General features: G+C 41.0%; 1 protein-coding gene across 2 annotated transcripts; it reads right to left on the reverse strand.

Annotated features, from left to right (window-relative positions):
* Positions 1 to 622: 622 nt before the first annotated feature.
* LOC106600703 (transmembrane protease serine 9) lies at positions 623 to 23,560 on the reverse strand. 2 transcript variants are annotated; one of them, XM_014192269.2, is made up of 10 exons: positions 23,541 to 23,560; positions 10,506 to 10,526; positions 10,190 to 10,352; positions 9,585 to 9,856; positions 8,494 to 8,630; positions 8,006 to 8,255; positions 7,696 to 7,873; positions 2,485 to 2,741; positions 2,018 to 2,115; positions 623 to 1,897 (listed from the first exon to the last, which is right to left on the reverse strand). In XM_014192269.2, coding segments are annotated over exons 1-10 (1,707 nt in total). In that variant the 5' UTR covers positions 23,542 to 23,560; the 3' UTR covers positions 623 to 1,567. The 2 variants fall into 2 exon arrangements, with proteins under 2 accessions (XP_014047744.1, XP_014047743.1); XM_014192268.2 differs by lacking the exon at positions 23,541 to 23,560 and adding an exon at positions 13,650 to 13,880.
* Positions 23,561 to 24,009: the final 449 nt, after the last annotated feature.

Genomic DNA, 24,009 nt, shown 5'->3' on the forward strand with positions numbered 1-24,009 from the left:
CTCCTCACCATCCACAGGTCGTGGTTGTGGATTAGTGGACATTACCAGAGGTGCCTGTAGAAAGGTTGTGTTTGGGTCACCTTTTTTACCTGTTCTGGTCGTGACCGTTGTGGGTGAGGGACATAGCTGCATGTTAGGGGTCGACGTTGATGGTGGACTAATTTCTCAGAGTCCATCAACACCAGAGACGGGACTCAATGTGGCCGGTGGATGGAACGGATTTCCACTGCTCAAGGGCCACCTCCGAGGTGTCTGCTGGTAGAACTGCGGTGTGAGAGATGGCTGAGCGAGCTGCTGTCGGACAACCAGGGCTGGTGCTGGTGCAGTGGATACAGGGGTATAATGGGGGGTGGAAAGTCATTATCATCATCATCCCTGTTTCTCCTTCTTTTCTTATCTTCCTCCAACTGTTTCTTCTTCTTACTTTCTTTCACCATTATTCCTTTAACTTTCTTGTATGACTGTCTTTCGGCTTCCCTCTCCCACTTTCTAAATTTACCCCAATCTATTAGACATTTCTTGCCTTTCCTGGTTTCCTCAAACTTCTGTAAATTCTTTCTACATTCTCTTAATTACACTCAATGTGTGACGAACGTCATAATGAGACCAAGGTGCAGCATGGTGAGTGCTCATGTTCAAATATTTATTTGAACTCAGAACACTAAATCAAAAGAATAAACAACGGAAAACGAACGTCCCGTTTTGCAGGCTAATCTAAGCTGTACAAAAACAAGATCCCACACAGAAGGAGGGAAAAAGGGCTGCCTAAGTATGATTCCCAATCAGAGACAACGATATAGACAGCTGCCTCTAATTAGGAACCATACTCAGCCAATCAAAGAAAAAGACAACATAGAAATATAACACATAGACTGCCCACCACAAACCCTGACCTAACAAAATAAACCATCTCTCTCAGGTCAGGGCGTGACACAATGTGCCTTTCAAGGGATAATCTGAAGGCTATAAAGTCTTCAGTTAATTTAGAACTAAGTATTAGAGCTATTTAGTTAACGGTTTTGTTAAAACCATCATCATAACATTGTGATTTGTTAAGTATATAATAATCCATGGCACATGTCCAGTAAAGTGCAGTATGACTATCTTATAGTTCAGTGCATGTTGGCTACTTGTCATTTTGGCTCACAGATACTGTAGAATAGACTACTATAATCTTTGGAGAAAGTCAAGTGTGCTACTACAGTCATATTCATCTGGATATTAATGTAACATTGTTACACATGCCCAGACAGCTTTGAACAGAAAATCATGCATTTTGCAACTTAAATAACAGTGCTGTTAGAATTAACAAATATTGTCCAGAAAATGCTATGGATACAAAAACAATTGAGACAGCAAAAATATATTTTATCGATTGATTTTGACAAAGGGGAAATTGTAAACATTCATAATTCAAGTGACCGGAGATGAAGGCTCCCTGAGTTCAACATTGGCTTTGACACACTCTGACACACTCTGCTTTGACACACTCTGCCAGTCACTGACTTTTGGTTAGTTGGAAGTTACAGAAAGGGCTTGGCAATGGTTGCCATTGAGTTGCTTAGTATCAATCCCAACCCAACAGGAGGACAAAGGAGAGGGAGAAGAAGAGGAAGAGAGAGAAGGAGGAGTGGGCCATGGAAGCTCCACTGCTGCCACCAGCTAAGGCGGGGGATAGGAAGGTTCCCAAATTGGTAGCAAGGAAGTTCTTAAAGCGGGAGGTTTTGGTGAAGACTTGGATGGTGGAGGCGCGAGGACTCTGGCTCCATCGTGCTTTGCTAGTGCCGTTAGTGCTGGTGGTGTTGCTGCTTGTGGCGTTGCTGCTATCGACAGTCAACACAGCAGTCTGAAACCATGAGTTGCCCTGCTTACACATCAGAGGACCACCCACATCACTCTATGGGGAGAGAAGCAGAGAAAAACATGGGTTAATATGGTCATACTGTTATGTGCTTATAACAACATGTTGCAAGCAAAATAGTAAGACCGACATATTTATAGATCAACTGTGCCATACCTGCAATAGTGTCACAGGTCCGGTGCAAATGTTGTCCAAAGATGAAACATTCACGCATTCCACCACAGAGGTCTGGAACTCCTGCAGGACTTGCTCAGCTGAGGACACAAAGAGAGAGAGTTTATTACTTGTCATACCAATACACACACACACACACACACACACACACACACACACACACACACACACACACACACACACACACACACACACACACACACACACACACCTAAGGTCGTATCTTTCTGGAAACAATCCCTAGCCAGCCCCTACCCTAGGCATTTGTGTCCATCTGAGAGGCCTGGATAGGGTGTAAGCAATATGTTGAAAATCCCACCTATCCTATCAAAGGAAAGGTGGGCCTACAGCAATTCCATTGCTTTTCCAATTCTTTCAGATCTATAGAGCTTGTTACTGAGCAGGCACATTTCTAAGAAACACACAAAGACAGTTGTCCATCCACTCACCCCCACCCTGGCCAGTGCCCCAGCCAGCCACCCAGCACTTAGTCCCTGTGCTGAAGGTGCTGGTTCCCTGGTCCAAACAGATAGGCTGGATGTAGTTTGACAACTTGGGTTTGCTGGCCAGTCGGAGGATGGCCACGTTGTTGCCCGTCAAGTTGCTCATGATGATGTTGATGACATTCAGGGTTACCTCGTTAGGGTTGGAGCCGTTTTGCTTCAGACGACCCAGGATCACGGTCCATTGAGAGGCGTTGGGTTGGCTGCAGAGATAGAATAAATTGTGTGTTTAGCGAGGGACGCAAAATTCTTCATTCTGATTGCCGTCTTATGGAATGCTTATGTACTGCTTATACATGTGATATGTAGGGGTTATGAAGAATGTGTTATTCCCTAGGTAGACACCCGTCATACAATTTCTAACTTTTTGGACGACCCCTAAAATCGAATAGAAATGTGAGTTATAGATCTGTCATTCCCGTCGAAAGCAAGTCTAAGAAGCGGTAGATCTGTTGTATGTATGCTATTTCTATGCTTCCCATTCTGAAGTTTCTGTGTCTTTTACTTCCAGTTTCGTACATGTGTTTTATTAAACAGCAGAATATACAATATTTGTGGTTATGGAAAATATATTTCACAGTGGTTTGGATGGTACAACGATTGTCTACACAATGACTGCTTGTTTTGTCACAAACTGAAATTAGGCAAACGGTGGCGCGATTTCTGCATAGTGCGTCTCTCTTTAGTATGGATGTTGTCATCATTTTGAATGCAATTAATGATTGTAGCAAGTTGATATTTTCTTACTTGAAGTTGTTGACACACTACAGGTCAAAGTTTTAGAACAACTACTCATTCAAGATTTTTTACTATTTTTACTATTTTCTACATTGTAGAAAACTATGAAATAACACGTATGGAATCATGTAGTAACCAAAAAAAGTGTTAAACAAATCAAAATATATTTTATATTTGAGATTCTTCAAATAGCCACCCTTTGCCGTGATTAAAGCTTTGCGCACTCTTGGCATTCTCTCAACCAGCTTAATGAAGTAGTCACCTGGAATGCATTTCAATTAACAGGTGTGGCTTCCTAAAAGTTAATTTGTGTGATTTCTTTCAAAGAGAAACGATGAGTCCATTACTTTAAGTCAGTTAATACGGAAAATTTCAAGAACTTTCAAGTGCAGTCACAAAAACCATTAAGCGCTGTGAAACTGGCTCTCATGAGGACCGCCACAGGAATGGAAGACCCAGAGTTACCTCTGCTGCAGAGCATAAGTTCATTAGACTTACCAGCATCAGAAATTGCAGCCCAAATAAATTCTTCACAGAGTTCAAGTGACAGACACATCTCAAAATCAACTGTTTAGAGGAGACTGTGTGAATCAGGCCTTCATGGTCGAATTGCTGCAAAGAAACCACTACTAAAGGACACCAATAAGAAGAGGAGAATTGTTTGGGCAAAGAAACACGAGCAATGGACATTAGACTGGTGGAAATTTGTCATTTAGTCTGGAGTCCAAATTGTAGATTTTTGGTTCGAACCGCCGTGTCTTTGTGAGACGCAGTATGTGTGAACGGATGATCTACGCATATGTATTTCCCACCGTAAAGCATGGAGGAGGAGGTGTGATGGTGCTTTGCTAGTGACACTGTCTGTGATCTATTTAGAATTCAAGCTTAACCAGCATAGCTACCACAGTATTCTGCAGCAATACCTCATCCCATCTGGTTTGGGCTTAGTGGGACTATCATTTGTTTTTCAACAGGACAATGACCCAACAAACCTCCAGGCTGTGTAAGGACTATTTGACCAATAAGGAGAGTGATGGAGTGCTGCATCATATGACCTGGCCTCCACAATCCTCCAACCTCAACCAAATTGAGATGCTTTGTGATGAGTCGGACCGCAGAGTGAACAAAAAGCAGCCAACAAGTGCTCAGCTTATGTGAGCACAACTCCTTCAAGACTGTTGGAAAAGTATTCCAGATGAAGCTGGTTGAGAGAATGCCAAGAGTGTGCAAAGCTGTCATCAAGGCAAAGGGTGGCTATTTGAAGAATCTCAATTATATTTTGATTTGTTTAACACTTACTACATGATTCCAAATGTGTTATTTCATTGTTTTGATGTCTTCGCTATTATTCTACAATGTAGAAAATACAAAAAATAAAGAAAAACCCTTCAATGAGTAGGTGTTCTAAAACTTTTGACCGGTAGTGTATTTATTAAATTCATATGCACTGCTTATGAATGTGATATGTATGGGTTATGTATACTGAACAAAATATATAAACGCAACATGTAAAGTGTTGGTCCCATGTTTCATGAGCTGAATTGAAAAAATCCCAGAAATTTTACATATGCACAAAAGGATTATTTTTCCTCAAATTTGGTGCACAACTTCATTTACATCCCTGTTAGTGAGCATTTCTCCTTTGCCAGGATAATCAAGCCACCTGATATGTGTGGAATATCAAGACGCTGATTAAACAGCATGATCATTACACAGGTGCACAATGTGCTGGACACAATAAAAGGGCACTCTAAAACGTGCAGTTATGTCAAAAACACAATGCCTCAGATGTCTCAAGTTTTGAGGGAGCTTGCAATTGGCATGCTGGCTGCAGGAATGTCCACCAGAGTTGTAGCCAGAGAATTGAATGTTAAACCTCTTAAGGATCTGCCCCTTTTTTTCCCGTCTAAAATGACATACCCAAATCTAACTGCCTGTAGCTCAGGACCTGAAGCAAGGATATGCATAGTCTTGATACCATTTGAAAGGAAACTTTTTGAAGTTTGTGAAAATGTGAAATCAATGTAGGCGAATAAAACACATTAGATCTGGTAAAAGATAATACAAAGAAAAAACTACCGTTTTTAGAATTTTTTTTGTACCATCACCTTTGAAATGTAAGAGAAAGGCGATAATGTATTATTCCAGTGCAGGTGCAATTTAGATGTTGGCCACTAGGTGGAAGCAGTGTATGGGCAAAGATTTAGATTGATCCAATAAACCATTGCATTTCTGTTAAACATTTTGTATCAAGACTGCCCAAATGTGCCAAATTGGTTTATTAATAACTTTTCAAGTTCATAACTGTGCACTCTCAAACAATAGCATGAATTCTTTCACTGTAATAGCTGCTGTAAATTGGAAAGTGCAGTTAGATTAACAAGAATTTAAGCTTTCTGCCAATATCAGATATATCTATGTCCTGGGAAATGTTCTTCTTACTTACAACCTCATGCTAATCGCATTAGCCTACGTTAGCTCGAAGCTTCTGATAGGCTAATTGACATCATTTCAGTCAATTGGAGGTCTACCTGTGGATGTATTTCAAGGCCTACCTCCAATACCAGTCTCTTTGCTTGACATTATAGGAAAATCAAAAGAAATCAGCCAAGACCTCAGATAAAAAAATTGTAGACCTCCACAATTTCCAAACGCCTGAAGGTACCACGTTCCTCTGTACGAACAATAGTACGTAAGTATAAACACCATGGGACCACACAGCCGTCATACCGCTCAGGAAGGAGAAGCGTTCTGTCTCCTAGAGATGAACATACTTTGGTGCGAAAAGTGCAAATCAATCCCAGAACAACAGCAAAGGACCTTGTGAAGATGCTGGAGGAAACAGGTACAAAGGTATCTACAGTATATCCATAGTAAATGAGTCCTATATCGACATAACCTGAAAGGCCGCTCAGCAAGGAAGAAGCCACTGCTCCAAAACCACCATAAGATGCCAGACTACGGTTTGCAACTGCATATGGGGACAAAGATCGTACTTTTTGGAGAAATGTCCTCTGGTCTGATGAGACAAAAATAGAACTGTTTGGCCATAATGACCATCGTTATGTTTGGAGGAAAAAGGGGGAGGCTTGCAAGCCGAAGAACACCATCCCAACCGTGAAGCACGGGGGTGGCAGCATCATGTTGTGGGGGTGCTTTGCTGCAGGAGGGACTGGTGCACTTCACAAAATAGATGGCATCATGAGGTAGGAAAATTATGTGGATATATTGAAGCAACATCTCAAGACCTCAGTCAGGAAGTTAAAGCTTGGTCGCAAATGGGTCTTCCAAATGGACGATGACGCCAAGCATACTTCCAAAGTTGTGGCAAAAAGGCTTAAGGACCACAAAGTCAAGGTATTGGAGTGGCCATCACAAAGCCATGACCTAAATCTTATAGAACTGAAAAAGTGTGTGCAAGCAAGGAGGCCTACAAACCTCATTCAGTTACACCAGCTCTGTCAGGAGGAATGGGCCAAAATTCACCCAACTTATTGTGGGAAGCTTGTGGAAGGCTACCCGAATGTTGGACCCAAGTTAAACAATTTAAAGGCAATGCTACCAAATACTAATTGAGTGTATGTAAACTTCTGACCCACTGGGAATGTGTTGAAAGAAATAAAAGCTGAAATAACTAATTCTCTACTATTATTCTGATATTTCATCTTCTTAAAACAAAGTGGTGATCCTAACTGACCTAAGACAGGGAATTGTTACTAGGATTAAATGTCAGGAATTGTGAAAAACTGAGTTTAAATGTATTTGGCTAAGGTGTATGTAAACTTCCGACTTCAACTGTATGTATCTATGAAGGTATCAACACTTTAAAAACTGTCCAGCTGATCAGGATGGTAAAGCCAGAATTGTACAGTATTTTGGGAGAGATGTTGGCTGATGGCTCTCCCCTTTGGTACACTACAGTAAATATTACTGTAAAAGGCTCTACACACTCTGCGCAAACAGAGCATCGGAGCGTCGTGTACAGACCGTTCCAAAAATTCAGCCGCACAAAAGTACATAGAAATACTCAGAGAGTGACGCAAATGGAGGTCCGTCGCTCAGTTGGACCCATGCAGTCCCATCCAGACATTGATTGACATAATTATTACACCAGGTCCATTCTCTCTGCAGCACCGGTTGTATAAAACATGGGTGGTGTTTTTGAACAGCTATCCATAAAAGGATTTTCACTAGCACAAGGATTGTACGAATGTTCTACGTCGGACTAATTAACCTTTTTTAACCTTTTGCATGAGGGTTGAAAAGGAAAGTGTCACTAAATGTTAATGTAATGGCACCTTCAAAAATCTAAATGTAGGTTATATGACTAGATTTCCTTAGAATATGTCATGACTGACATTTTAATCCGCCACTTAACTACTTGCTCTCCCCTTTGAAATACAGGTACAGTTAACTTACCTGGAGAAGCAGCTAGCGTCGCTCATGACAGAGTCCACCGCCACTAACGTGCCCCCGCAAACGTGTGCTCCGTTTTTCTGTATGCTGGCTATCCAGGGCCACAAGCCTGCTGTCGCCAACGAGCTTCCCCCACCAATACGGGAGTTCAAAGAGGGGCTAGCGCTGCCACACACCACAGCTGCAGAGGGAGAGACAGATACAAGTTTGAGAGACAAATAAAAGGGAGTAATCCAGTAGTCAGATTTATCACAGAGGTAGAGATTCACATCAATGTTTAGTCATATGCACAAGTTAGACTATAGGTACGTACGTGCGGGTGTGGTTGTAGGGGGGGAGGTGATGCAGGTGACACTGAGGTCAGAGTCAGTCCCATTGGATGAGAAGGTGATGAAACCTGGTTGGGCACTGGTAATCTGGCTGTTGATCCAGGTCTGGTACTGGGAAACTCTGGCGTACACACCAGGGAAATTTGCCAGAGCACAGCTGTTGCCAAAACTTACAACGCCAGACTGGATCCAGCGAGTACCCTGTTTGCTCACAAGCGGACCTCCTGAGTCCCCCTATGCATAGACAGATTTACAGTGTTACTGGGATTGAATTTTCACAGGATTATGAAATATAATGGGTTGGTTTCTCAGATGAAGTCTAGTCTCAGACAAAGAAGCATTTTCAAATGGGGAATCTCTATTGAAAATTATTTTTAGTCTAGGATTAGGTATAACCTGTTTTCGGAGAATTGGCTCAATGTGTAATTGACTGACACTGTAATAAACAAAAAGGACACCCAAGAGATTTTACCTGACAGGAATCCTTTCCTCCTGCTGATAGACCAGCACAGATCATGTTGTCAGTGATGGTGCCAACTCCATAATTACAGTTACACTGCCTGTTTCCCACTACAGGCACATCCACCTCCTGTAGTATCTGTGGTACAGCTGGGATGATAAACCGAAAATGTAGTCACCATCCACTTATCACAGGCATTGCTGATATTCTTCACTACGATAAGTAGCTTATACTAGACAATGTGAAGTTTGAAATGAAATAAGTTTGCTAATATGGGTGATTGTTAATGGGACAATTGATAGCTACAACAATCAAACTAGTAGTCAGTGATGGGAAAAGTACCCAACTTTCATACTTGAGTAAAAGTAAAACATACCTTAGTAGAAAATGACTCAAGTAAAAGTGAGTCACCCAGTAAAATCCTACACGATTTTCTTGTTTCTTGGCACGATTTTCTTGTTTTTTAATTTACGGAGAGCCAGGGGCACACTTCAACACTCAGACATAGTTTACAAACAAACTGTTTGTGTTTAGTGACTCAGCCAGATCAGATGCAGTAGGTATGACCAGGGATGTTATTTTTAAGTGTGTGAATTAGACCATTTTCCTGTCCTGCTAAGCATTCAAAATGTAACTAGTACTTTTGGGTGTCAGGGAAAATTAGAAGGTACATTACTTTCTTTAGGAATGTAGTGGAGTAAAACTAAAATCTGTCAAAATTATAATAGTAAAAAAAAAAAATAGTAAAGTAAAGTACAGATACCCCAAAAAACGACTTAAGTAGTGCTTTAAAAGTATTTTTACTTAAGTACTTTACACCATTGCTAGTAGTAGTAGTTTAAAGGCTAATAAATAAAAAAACAGTGGTGCACATGAATGTTACAAACGTATCGTTCTACTTATCGTTATCGCATCAATTCAGGTAATTTATTGCGGTATACATTTTTGTCCATATCGCCCAGCTCTAGTCTGTGGTGAGGGCAGGGACACTGAGGAGACTTTCAACCCCATAAGAAAAAGGGCTTCCTCAACATACACAAGACCTCTCATAATTCTGATCCATTATCAGTAGTAGTTAAAACAAGCTATATCTGTGGACTCACATCCTTCACTGCTGAGGGTGCCCCAGCCTGTGACCCAGCTAGTAGTGCCAGCATAGAAGGAGCTGCCTTGTGCAGCTAGGCAGACTGGCCGGATGTAGTTGGTAAAAGTCACGGAGGAGGAGAGCTTCAACAGACACATGTCGTTGTCACTGGTACTACTGATGTAGTTGGGGTGGCAGATGATCTGAGTGACCGTAAGGCTCACTTCATTAGGGTTGGAGCCCTGCTGGTTCTGACGACCCAGGTAGACCCGCAAATTTGATGTACTGGTGCTGAGAAAATGAGAGTTTCAAGTTAGAATTGTATTAAATGTTTGAAGGGCCTGTAGCACCCACTTCAGCAATATTTGAATATTATCATTATTTACAAACTGCTTCCCTTAACTTCTTCCCTTAACTGCTTCCCTGCTTCCCTTAAAACATGATCGGGAGGAAAGTCTATTTACAAAGTATTGTTACTGTCCCAAAAAACATTGTGGTTTTATGTGATCACATGAAAATCTAAATCTATTATTATTATTATTATTAAAACTACTACGTGACAGTTTGTGGAAATACTACAATACAGATTTGATTGAATTAAGTCGTTTTTTTATGGGTCCTCACCTGGGAAAGCAGTGAGCAGCAGTCAGCACCCACTCTTTGTTAATAAGGGATCCCCCACAAAAATGTCTGCCAGATTTCTGCAGACTGGCCTGCCATGGCCAACTCCCTGGACGAGCATCCTGACCCCCCACGATCCTAGTGTTGAGAGGAGAGATTCCACACACTAACAAAGACACAGATGGGCGAGGGATTACAAAATATAACACACAGGAAGTGAATAGATTAAAGCTCACTAGTTAGTCAGTGAATAGGAGCATGGTTAAGTCATTCAATTAGGAAAATAACAGACATTTGATTGAAAAAGGAGGGGACTTACCATCCAACTGAGAGTGAGACACTGAAAAACAGGAGAAGCAGAAAACAGTTGAACAGTTTGGTTTTGGCACACTGTGGGCAAACATGTAATTCATAACTCTTTTCACCCCATTGGTTTTATAGTAGAAACATACAGTCTTGGAGCTGTCTGTCTGTCTGTCTGGCTGGCTGGCTGTGAATGATTATTGTGATTTCTGACGGTACTGTGTGTATTTAGTGTCCATACAGACTTTTCCTGTGAACAAACTATTTCAGCTGTTTTTTTATTATGAGTCTGGATTGTTAAACCAAACGTCATCTGTCAAAACGTCTTTCATCACTGTGTATGTTACCTAATACTGCTGTCCACTTAACATTGTCCAGAATGTAGTTAACACTAATTAGCACATTACCTATTGAAACAACCTAGGAGAATAGATTACTCTCAGAATTACAAAAATATGTTTTTATTTTATACTAATGAACTAATACTAGATAAATATATTTTGGGGACCAAAGCCTTATGAATAAGATAAAGAGGATGAGGAAATATATACTGCATCTTTAAAGGAGAGCTAAAGAAAAACAGGCTCATCAGGAAACAAAGAACAAGACAAAATGCACAATCATTCAAAGGAAGCAATGTGGTCACAACAAACAGTCATCATTGCTGTATGACTGTATGGGGATTTCCCATGAAAGAATACTTGGTCATGTTTTATAATGCATTCTAAGACTTGTATACAAAGGATAGTTCACCCAATCACCCTTCTCTTGCCTCCACTGTTGTTTTGAATCTTCTCTGTATGTGACAAATCAATGGTCTAAAGAGGCTTCCTCTCCTCATCTACGTTCCTTTATTTGAGCTAATCTAAAAGAACTGGACAGGAGAAATTAAGCCCACTGCTAAACGTCTGTCATAATAACACTTTCACCTCCTGTCTTTTCAGACCAGTGAAGCTAAAGGAGAGCACCCTACCTCTGGGTGCTCTATGGGCGTGACTGTCAGGTTGACTGGCTGGCTTCACATTCAGTCCCCACCCACTAACTTAAAATCAAGTCATGTTTTTTAATGAATGTATACAACACTTTAAGAGGTAAACAGACAAATCAGACTTATCTACAAACTGATATTTGTTTCTACAAGTTCATTGCATTACATAATGAACTTATCAAATATTCTATTCCATCCAACTGAAATTGAGGACAAACACAACTGGCCAGTCACGACCAATGTTCATACACTTTGGAACCTCAATTTCCTCCATGTACTCTGCCCTTAAGACAACAACAGACGAGCATTGCATTGGTGACTCATTGCATTGGTGACCAGTTCACTCAAACATTGGCCTTAACTAAACTTGACGTGAAAATGTGCTTACCTCCACGTAAAATTTAGACCAATGCTTACACTACAATTTCTAGTGTTTGAAGTATTGCATTGCAAGCAGGCCGTTAATAAGAGCCAAAATCTATTTATTTTATCTTTGCTAATCTGAAATAATTCGAAATAGGAATCGATTTACTATGTATTTTATTTCCATAATCATTGCTTTTCTGACTGTGATGGTTTAGAATACCATTCGTCTCATATCTTATTAGATAAGCTATTTAAACTATTTTGCTCTGAGATCCAGGGCGTGGTTACAGTATAATTGAATAGAACAGACTTTCCATTGACATAGCCTAATGTATTTCAAATGTATTGAGTAGACAATAATTCTGATTTGGTAGGCAGTGCAGCATATTTACATTCGTGGAAAAGTCAATACAAAACATTGTTGAGTTTAAACCTTCTGCTAACAGGTCCACAACAATTTATCGTGTTTTTTTTTTCCTTTTAGAAACAATCTCAGTCCTTTGCCAAATACTAATAATTAGTCACTGCAAAAGATCAAAACCTTCTGGCAACACCTCAGATTTGCCATTGCTCTTTCGTTTAGAAACTGCTGTGGCCTAATCCCAATACTTTCAATTATTCATTATGTCACCATTAAAAGGTGAATGAAGGGTGTTTTCCAGTCGGAGTTATAACGCTTGTTCACGCACACAGTTTTAGGAAATTGACAATTTCAGAAAAAGGCGTATGAAGATTTTAATGTGACATTTACACAACGTTTATAAATAAGGCCCCTGTCCAAGCTGGCCAAGAGGGAAGTCATCCGTGTTAATCATGGTTTGTAATTTCTGTCAAGTGTGCGATTCACCTTTCATCTCATAAATTCAATTATGATGTCCCCTTCCCTTCTTTTTTTTTAAATGACTGAATTTTACCCCATTTTCCCAGTATCCAATTGTGTATTTACGATCTTGTCTCATTGCAACAACTCCTCAATGGGCTTGGCGCGGCGCAGATCGGGACATGCGTCCTCCGAGACACCTGCGCCAAGCTGCACTGCTTCTAACCCACATTGCTCGCTAACCCAGAAGATAGCTGCCCAAATATGTTGAGTCGTCACTAGTTAACACAGCCACAAGTCATAAGCCCTGCCTATTTCTCAAATTTCTCTTTCTTAAAATCGGATTTCAATCCTAACCCTAACCTTAAATTAAAACCAAAAAAGCTAGTTTTTGTTTTTCTGAATATTTACAATATAGACAAATTGTACTTTGTGGTTGTGATATCTATTGGGAACCAATGTGTCAGAGGCAAACACGGTTCAAGGAAACCGCAGCCGGGATGATGCTGGGCTAATTGTGCATCGCCCTTGGGAGCTCCCGGTCACGGCAGGCTGTGACAACTTGGGCTAACACCCCCTTCACTTCCTTATGGCTTTGAAATTAGATGTATAAGTTCAACTGGTCCACACACCCTAAAACACACTGACCCTTCTGCAGTGTAATTAAGTTATGTTGCCATGAGGCTCCACTTTAGACTGATAAATGTCTTTAAGGACACACGTAATACCTCGCTCACACAACATACATTCACGTCTTAGACAAATATTTGACAAATGTGAACCTTCTGCCTTAAGTCTAACAGGTCAAGGCACATGACATCCTGTTGGCTTTGACTGTCGTTATCGGCTATGCCTGTATTCTATAAATAGTCAATACGGCCCATATAGCCCACCACCAATAAAATTCTAAACCTGACCAACTCCTTGTCTCCATTCACCAGTCAATAGAAGGAAAGCAGTGGAATAACAGGAATCTCGTCTCTTACCTTTTGAAAAGAGAGCAACTAGTAGAGTCACCAAACAGAGCGCTTTGTAGACTTCCATCGTTTCAATGCCCGCCACTACAGCCTGTCTTGTTTAGTGTTTATACTTTTATTCCTCCCCTTTATCTATTTTTCTCTCTCAAACAGAAACCTGAGTCACACCCACACCATGATACACCTGTTCTCTCTCCTCCCTCTCTCATCCCTCTTTTCAAGTCAAACAGACCCACTGAGGAATGTCTTGGTTGTCACAAGGGCAATGCTATTGGTTTTCCATTGCTGTAATCTGTTGATCATTTCTCCTGTCTATTTATCTATATATCGGTGTAAATATGTATCTAGCTAATCTGTAATTTATCCTGTGTATATCCTGCTGCATCGTTATGTTCAAAGGGCTGTGTGTTTAGTGTGTATGACGAGAAGAATGCAGTACAGTAACCTGTTCAATGACAGACATTTATTTGTTTTAAATCTATCACTTGATGGTTTCAATGAGCTGTATACAGCCATAAGCAAACAGGAAAACGCTCATGCAGAGGTGGTCAGGTACTTTAATGCAGGGAAACAAATCCGTTTTACCTCATTTCTACCAGCATGTTAAATGTGCAACCAGAGGGGAAAAAAAGTCTAGACCACCTTTACTCCACACACAGAGACGCGTACAAAGCTATCCCTCGCCCTCCATTTTGCAAATCTGACCATAATTCTATCCTCCTGATTCCTGCTTACAAGCAAAAAAATGTAAGCAGGAAGCACCAGTGACTCGGGCAATAAAAAAGTAGTCAGATGAAGCAGATGCTAAATTACAGGACTGTTTTGCAAGCACAGACTGGAATATGTTCCGGGATTCTTCTGATGGAATTGAGGAGTACAGCACATCAGTCACTGGCTTCATCAATAAGTGCATTGATGACGTCGTCCCCACATTGACTGTACGTACATACCCCAACCAGAAGCCATGGATTACAGGCAACATCTGCACTGAGCTAAAGGATAGAGCTGCAGCTTTCAAGGAGCGGGACTCTAACCCGTAAGTTTATAAGAAATCTCGCTATGCCATCCCGACGAACCATCAAACTGGCAAAGCGTCAATACAGGACTAAGGTTGAATCGTACTACACCGGCTCCGACTCTCGTCGGATGTGGCAGGGCTTGCAAACTATTACAGACGACAAAGGAAAGCACAGCCGAGAGCTACCCAATGACACAAGCCTACTAGATGAGCTAAATTACTTCTATGCTCGCTTCGAGGCAAGTAACACTGAAATATGCATGAGAGCATCAGCTGTTCCGGACGACTGTGTGATCACGCTCTCCGCAGCCAATGTGAGTAAGATCTTTAAACAGGTCAACATTCACAAGGCCGCAGGGCCAGACAAATTACCAAGACGTGTACTCCGAGCATGCACTTACCAACTGGCAAGTGTCTTCACTGACATTTTCAACCTGTCCCTGTCTGAGTCTGTAATACCAACATGTTTCAAGCAGACCACCATTGTCCCTGTGCCCAAGAACACTATGGTAACCTGCCTAAATGACTACCGACCCTTAGCACTCACGTCTGGAGCCCTGAAGTGCTTTGGAAGGCCGGTCATGGCTCACATCAACACAATTATACCAGAAACCCTAAACCCAATCCAATTTGCATACCGCCCCAACAGATCCACAGATGATGCAATCTCTATTGCACTCCATACTGCCCTTTCACATCTGGACAAAAGGAACACCTACAGTGTTCCTCTTGACCATAGCCACTGCCCTAGCCTGAAAGCGGGGTTGTTTCGTATGCATACAGTCCACATTCAAGGTTTCCAAATGGCCAAAACATTCAATGAGATCCAGGGATATGGTGCAACAAAAAGGTTTATTGTTCTATATCTAACAAAAAAATGATTCTCCAATCAACTTAAAGCATCGATTGCGTGACGTGAAAAATGGTCGAAAGACTACCGCTCCCGCGTCTAGCTAGGACTCCTCCCCCCGATGGTCCAACTTCCTGCCTTTATCCTAACACACTTACCACAGTACAATGAATGCGCAAGAGGGGCGGCCAAGTTACACTAATAACAAAGGAATATATCTCAATCAGGTAAATATAAATCATAAAGTTTGAAACAGCCACCATTCTACGCATACAAAGTTTACTGTACATATTACAATACCATGATTGGGGCCGTTTTTTTCAGGGAATTAATTGGATATTCAATTGACGTAGAGAATATTCTCATTGGAAATAATAGGCAATTCACTGATTTAGAAATAGTGATTTATTATGGTGAGTGAACTGAATTGAGATGGGCCTCATCCTTGTGTCACACTTCCAGCCAACCTGAATATGTTACGGTCTCACCCATCCCCTTTAAATCCCTTAACAAATCATGAAGTGAAGGAGATGAACAGATTTGCAGTGAACCACTTCGGAACTTCAAGTCCAGCATGCTTCCTCTCTCTTGTTGCAGTTAGACCCAAAATGTACATTGTTGAAAAAAATAACACACAATTTTACCTCTGCACATTTACTATCAATGTTTTTGTCAGAGACCTTATCGAAGAAGTGTCTTTAATTTTTCCCTATTCCCTATCACACCAGTATTTACAGCCCAACCACTAATTTCATCTGCTACAAAGTTTCAGTAAAAATCAGTCAACTGAAATACATTCATTAGGCCCTAATCTATGGATTTCACATGACTGGGAATACAGGTAGGGGCGTGGATCAGAAAACCAGTCAGTATCTGGTGTGATGGCCATTTGCCTCATGCCGCACAACACATCTCCTTCGCATAGAGTTGATCAGGCTGTTGATTGTGGCCTGTGGAATGTTGTCCCACTCCTCTTCAATGGCTGTGCAAAGTTTCTGGATATTGGCGGGAACACGCTGTCGTACACGTCGATCCAGAGCATCCCAAACATGCTCATTTGGTGACATGTCTGGTGAGTAAGCAGGCCATGGAAGAACTGAGACATTTTCAGCTTCCTGGAATTGCTTACAGATCCTACGACAATGGGCCTCAGAATCTCGTCACGGTGTCTCTGTCCTTTCAAATGGCAATTTATTAAATTAAATTGTGTGTTTGTTGTCCGTAGCTTGTGTCCCCCCCTCAGACAATCCCGCAGGTGAAGAAGCCAGATGTGGAGGTCTACACGTGGTTACATGTGGTCTGCGGTTGTGAGGCCGGTTGGACATACTGCCAAATTCTCTAAAAAGACGTTGGAGGCGGCTTATGGTAGCGAAATTAACATTACATTTCTGGCAAGAGCTCTGGTAGACATTCCTGCTGTCATCATGCAAATTGCAAGCTCCCTCAAAACTTGTGTTGTGTGGCAAAACTGGACATTTTGAAGTGGCCGTTTAGTGTCCCCAGCACAAGGTGCACCTGTGTAATGATCATACTGTTTAATCAGCTTCATGATATGTCACACCTGTCTGGTAGATGGAATATCTTGCCATAAGAGAAATGCTCACTTACAGTGATGTAAACCATTTTGTGCACAACATTTGACAGAAATAAACTTGCGTATATGACACATTTCTGTGATATTATATTTCAGCTCATGAAACATGGGACCAACACTTTACATGTCGCTTTTATATTTTTGTTCAGTGTAATATAAAAACACAAATAAAGTCGCTAGCAATATCATTTGAAGAATCACCATGAGGCACTTTTAAATGACAGTAGACGGTTCCACCACCAACAACAACCAAGGTACACAATGTCTGACCAAGGTACACAAAGTATATGGGGGCCTTTCACCAAACATGATTTATTAACCATAATTCATCTTTTAACCCCAACGGTCCTGTGGCCTTTATGCCGGAGTCAAACTCCTTCATGTTCCTATGCTAGTGTATTTGTCTATTCTCCTTCCTGTAAGTCAAGTCATAATGGCCAACTTCCAGAGTAATGTTCTCATCAGCGCTCAAAACCACTTGGTTAAACGAATCAAGTACATCCAGTACTGTATATTCACACGAAAGCCGTAACAATGTAAGGAATGCAAACCTTTCTTTGCCTTGGTGAACTGGCCCTACGTGTTTATCTACCCATGCCTCTAATAATCCTCCATACGTACACGCCAGGGGACACGGAAATAAACACAAATACACAGGATAAGAATACTACAGCTCATTATGGCCTGAAAGTGCAAACTCATCCTAGCATTTGAAGGACTGAGTTGGGCCACAGACAGTTGACGCAATCGACATAATGGAATGTGTGTTAACAAACATTTAATCAGAAATGATTCACAGCCTTTCCAACACCCCCCAAATGTCCATGTAAAACTACACGGATATAGTTTTGTCCACATCAACTTGTCCAAAATGTTTTTTTTTTTTATATATGTCAGTTTCTCTTGTTTGCAACGCACTGTTGCAATACACACGTATAATACTCATTCCACTATACATCCCAATGTCATGGGTGATCTTAGTATATCCAGGCTGTAACAATGGAGAGATGGATAAGACAGTTTATTCCTAATAGAAGGCTCTGGCGTAAGCTATTGCAGCAACATCGTCAAAAATAAAACAACACATACTTGTGTGTTTACACAGTTTCACAATGGTACCTGTTTGTCATCAATAAGGATGGAATGTGTGTCACGCCCTGGCCATAGAGAGGGCTTTGTTCTCTATTTTGGTTAGGCCAGGGTGTGACTAGGGTGGGCATTCTATGTCCTTTTTTTCTATGTTTTGGTATTTCTTTGTTTTGGCTGGGTATGGTTCTCAATCAGGGACAGCTGTCTATCGTTGTCTCTGATTGGGAACCATGCTTAGGTAGCCTTTTCCCACAGGGTTGGTGTGGGTAGTTGTTTTCTGTTTGGTGTGTTCATCTGACGGAACTGTTGCGTTTTGTTCCACTTTGTTTTTTGTTTCAGTGTTCAAGTTATAATAAACATCATGAACACGTACCACGCTGCACTTTGGTCTACTCCTTCTTCCACAGACGACCGTGACAATGTGCTCCAGTCACTTCTCTGTTTCCATCAAGTTTCTAATGCTCAGACATCTTGGAATTTCTTTGTGTACTGTAGCGTGGAGGCCTAGCTGAACTCACTTCGAATGCCTGTCAGGAAAAGTTCACTAGTAATAATAATAATAATAAGTGTCAAACAGTCTCCTGGGCAAAGAAACCTCACTCTGTGGGAAAGCTCATCTTAAGCATAAACTGAAGAATAATCCACATACAGTGGCAAGAAAAAGTAAGTGAACCCTAAGACTAATGACTTCTCCAAAAGCTAATTGGAGTCAGTAGTTAACTAACCTGGAGTCGATTCAATGAGACGAGTTTGGAAATTTGGTTAGAGCTGCCCAGCCCCATAAAAAAACTCACAAAATTTGAGTTTGCTATTCACAGGAAGCATTGCCTGATGTGAACCATGCCTCGAACAAAAGAGATCTCAGAAGACCTAAGATTAAGAATTGTTGCCTTGCATCAAGCTGGAAAGGGTTACAAAAGTAACTCTAAAAGTCAGTCCACAGTAAGACAAATTGTCTATAAATGGATACATTTCAGCACTGTTGCTACTCTCCCTAGGAGTGGCCATCCTGCAAAGATGACTGCAAGAGCACAGCGCAGAATGCTCAATGAGGTTAAGAAGAAGAATCCTAGAGTGTCAGCTAAAGACTTATAGAAATCTCTGGAAGATGCTAAAATCTCCGTTGACGAGTCTACAATACGTAAAACACGAAAACAAAAATGGTGTTCATGGGAGGGCACCACGGAAGAAGCCACTGCTGTCCAAAAAAAACATTGCTGCACGTCTGAAGTTCGCAAAAGAGCACATGGATGTTCCACAGCGCTACTGGCAAAATATTCTGTGGACAGATGAAACTACAGTTGTGTTGTTTGGAAGGAACACACAACACTATGAGTGCAGAAAAAAAGGCACAACACACCAACATCAAAACCTCATCCCAACTGGAGGGAGCATCATGGTTTGGGGCTGCTCTGCTGCCTCAAGGCCTGGACAGCTTGCTATTAGATGGAAAAATGAATTCCCAAGTTCATCAAGACATTTTGCAAGAGAATGTAAGGATATCTGTCCGCCAATTGAAGCTCAACAAAAGTTAGGAGATGCAACAGGATAACAACCCAAAAGACAGAAGTAAATCAACCACAGAATGGCTTCAACAGAAGAAAATACGCCTTCTGGAGTGGCCCAGTCAATCCTGACCTCATCTCGATTGAGATGCTGTGGCATGACCTCAAGAGAGCGGTTCACACCAGACATCCAAAAAATATTGTGGAACTGTTATGGGAATTTTCGAATCCCAATGATACTAATTAACGATCAATAAGCCTTGACTAATCCCCAAGGTTTGTAAGACACTGGGTTAAGAATAAGTAGGCAAGGACTCAGCTTTCTGCAAAAGGTCTGTACAGTTTATTCAGAGAACGTTCTAAAGTCAAAAATCAAGACTCAGTCCTTTTATAATACAAACACATTCTTATCTTTAGACCACTCCCTTCTCCAACAACCAGTACTTTTCCACTCACCACAAAGAACCATAAAAACTTGCCACATTCTTCAAGGCTTTCACCTTCCCTCCCCTTTATGACCATCTTGGTTTGAAATCTCTCCAATGTTTTTCTTTTAACTAATCTACAACTTCACTCAGTTTACATCCCTACTAAAGAATATAACCTCAAAGTTTTACAATCCTAACCGATCTCCCCATATCCTCATTTTATCATCCCATTATTCTTAAACATATCTCCCTATTCTATAACAACAGAGTGGAACAATTTAGTCATTATTCTAACACATACAAATTATTCTAACAGGAACTGAAACAGTTTTGTAAAGAGGAATGGTCCAAAATTCCTCCTGACCATTGTGCAGGTCTGATCCGCAACATTTGGTTGAGGTTATTGCTGCCAAAGGAGGGTCAACCTGTTATTAAATCCAAGGGTTCACATACTTTTTCCAACCTGCACTGTGAATGTTTACACGGTTTGTTTAAAAAAAGACATGAAAAATTATAATTGTTTGTGTGTTATTAGGGTTCACGTACTTTTTCTTCCCACTATACACAGAAGGGTTCCGTACCAAACAGTGGCGGAACTAGAGTTTTATACATGGGGTGGCCACGGCTACTTCAGGGGTCCACAAGCTCTGATAATTCACTTAACCCGGAGTTCTTCAATGTGGCAGATAGTGTGGTCCAAAAGAGTTACTTCACTAGAATTCTTTAACATACTATGAATAGTCAGTGTCTCTACCTCAGAACTGCAGCTCAATATCTCTCTCTCCATGGAAGCAACACCCTGCTTCCATAAAGTAGGCGGTCTCCCTAGTTTTAGCTTCCTCAATGGAAATTACCGAAGCAAAACACTTGCGAAGACTGGTGTCTCCCTTTTGACATTCAATCACCTTCTCGGGAGTGACAGACAAATGAATGTCATGTAATTGGGGTGCGATTTCGCTTTCCCCCTGCCTTAGTTTTTACGGGGGTAAAAACTGTTGGCCTTGCAGAAGGAATACACGGTGCATTGTCTTCAACCTCAACATTCTCAAAAATTGAACTACACAAATCCACCACATCTACTAGCTTGCGAGACTGTGCCCTCGTTAACACACAAGCAGGAAAAACATGGGGAAATGCTTGAACCAATTTATCATCTGTAGTTTTGATTTCTGGGTTGTCTACTACCTCTAACACAGGAGTGACATTACCGTTCCCTAGTAGCAATGTGACTCCTTTTACTGGCAGTGTAGACTCTACACCAACACAGAAACGTCCTTATACCAAGTCTGACACTAAGTGGACCCAGTGAAATGGTACAGATACGGTTTTTGTCTCTATACCCTGTAATATGACATGCGGGTCACAATACATTTCAGGAGAACAGGGTAAAGCATCAGTAACGATTACTGACTGCGCCGCCCCGGTGTCTCTTAAGATTTGTACGGGCTTTTGATCCGCTTGTTCTCCAGTTTAGGAAACACAACCGGCAGAGATAAACGGAGCATAGATAGGATCCGGTTTCCCAAATGCTGAATCAATAACTCGGTCCGACGGACGAGCCAAAGACTGGACTAAACCCACGCTTTTTAATTGTGGGGATGGTGACTGGGACCGTTTCGGTTAATTTTTCAAAACCAGGCAGTCCGCAATCACGTGACCCTTTTGGTGACAGTAAAAACATTCACGGATATCGTGCAAAGGCTTAGGGTCGTTGGATGATAAGCGACCCAAACGAGGCACTGATGACGTAATCGTTCGGCCTTCAAAACGAGGCGCACCAAAGACAGTCTTGTGTGTCAAAGCGTACTCATCTGCCAACACTGCTGCCTGGGCCAATGTCGCCACTTTCTGTTCATTTAAATGAACTACAATTCTATCAGGGAGGTTGCTTTTAAAATCCTGCAACAGCATCAGCTCTCGAATATCAGCTGTAATGAGAATAGTTATTGCTGGTTCTAAAAAGTTTTGTTTATAAACGTACATTTTAATAGGGACGATGTGTGCTAAGTTGAGATGTTTGAATTTGAGTTAAAGTAAGTACTAAGGACTGTTATTATGAATTTGGGTTGGAGAATTTATAAAATGTTTTAGTTATGATTTGGATATAGCAGAAGAGTTGCTTTTGAATGGTGAGGGTTGGGGGCGCTGTTTAAATGTATTAGGCCTAGGGAAGCTCTGGAAACCTTATCTCTAAGTATCCTTTGACAGGGAGTTTGTTAGAACATACTGGATGATAGCTTGGGTTAACATAAAGGTTTTTGTTTTTTGTTTGTTTTGTTTTATTATTTCATTAGAATTTTAATGTTAAATTGTAGTGATAAATAGAGATGGCTGGATGATATATAATTAATTGCATATAAGGTTTGTGTTTTGCGATAACACCCAATGATGGAGATGAAGGAGACGGCATGGAGACCAGAATAACATGGGCATAGAACGTAACGTTATTTTTACATTTATTTTACTCTTTTCTTGTTAAGTCAATATGTTTTTAGGTTTTGTGGAACAAAAGAGTGATTTTTGTTCCAAAATAGGTACTGATGTATATTGACTAAATTGATTTGAGAATGTTTTAGTATGTTTATAACTGTGGAAGTACATTAGGAGTAGTGACTAGTGTGTTATGGATTAGATGGAATGTGACTGCATTGGGGATATGGGGGAGGCTCATATATTAAGGTTGTGGTGGTAGAGTGGTGTCATTTCCAGAGACTATGTATATTGTTACAGGAGACAGCACATAGGAGAGGGAGGACAGCTGGCTGTGTAAAATATAGGGACAATTATAAGTAAATTGAACATTACTCATATCTCTTTTACCCTCACCGTAATCTAGGTAGTGGTGGTATTTCAGACATGGTAAACGTTTAAAAGACTTGTGACTTAAGTGTATCGTTAGGTTGAATATTCTTTCAACTCATTGATATTGTTCCCAATTTCTAACAGCCGGCGAACACTTGACAGATTACAGGCAGTAGTTATTCTTACGGCAGTTGCTGTAGGGATCGTAATTAAATAAGGCTATAGTTATGTGTAAATGTATCTGTAGCAGGAGGCTACATAGTTGTTCCATCGAATTGCTCGGCTTTGTTACTTTTTGTAATAAAGTATTTTAATTCACAAGCTCCGATATCTGAGAAATATTTGATTCAATATTTCCACGACACTTGTTACCCCACATTAGCTAAACATTCGTATACTGTAACTTCCGACACTGCACATGCGTGCATTACTAGCAGATGTAAACATGATGTTAGACTAAATTGGGAAGCGATCTCTCTTATCTGATTAACTGTATGTTAATGTGGCCAAAGGTCTAATAATGTGGCCAAAGGTCTAACGTTAACTTACACAGCGACTCAACTTTCGTAAAGGTTGTTCGGGAAACCTAAACCTGATGCTAAACCTTAACTTACTTCAAATATGCTTTCGCCAATCCCCCAAAAAGCTTGTGGGGATGTGGAAATATTCTCTCTTCCTCTTCTGTGTGTTGTTCTTATTCTTCTTCTTCTGTATCTCGCAACCAATGTTAATATTCTCTCTTCCTCATCCTAGATTTGAAAAATGCGCCTCCGAATGTCAAAATAAATGCTTCTTTAAACAAAAGGTGAAATGAGATGTCAATCAGCATCAAACTGCCAGTAGCGAATTACATTTTGGGGTGGCCAATCAGATGTCAGCGGTGTCCAGTGCCACCCTGGACACCCCTCTGTCTCCGCCCCTGGTATATCTGTCGCAAATGGCACCCTATTCCCTTTGAAGTGCAATTTGGGACACAACTGAGGTTGACAATTAAAGCATCAAAGTGAGTGGTAGCTTCTTCCCCATGCAGTGTCAACCCAGGTGAAATGGTGGTACATTCAGAATTACCACAGAAATGTTTGA

Source organism: Salmo salar, chromosome ssa03 (assembly GCF_905237065.1).
Source record: "Salmo salar chromosome ssa03, Ssal_v3.1, whole genome shotgun sequence".
NCBI classification, from domain to species: domain Eukaryota; kingdom Metazoa; phylum Chordata; class Actinopteri; order Salmoniformes; family Salmonidae; genus Salmo; species Salmo salar.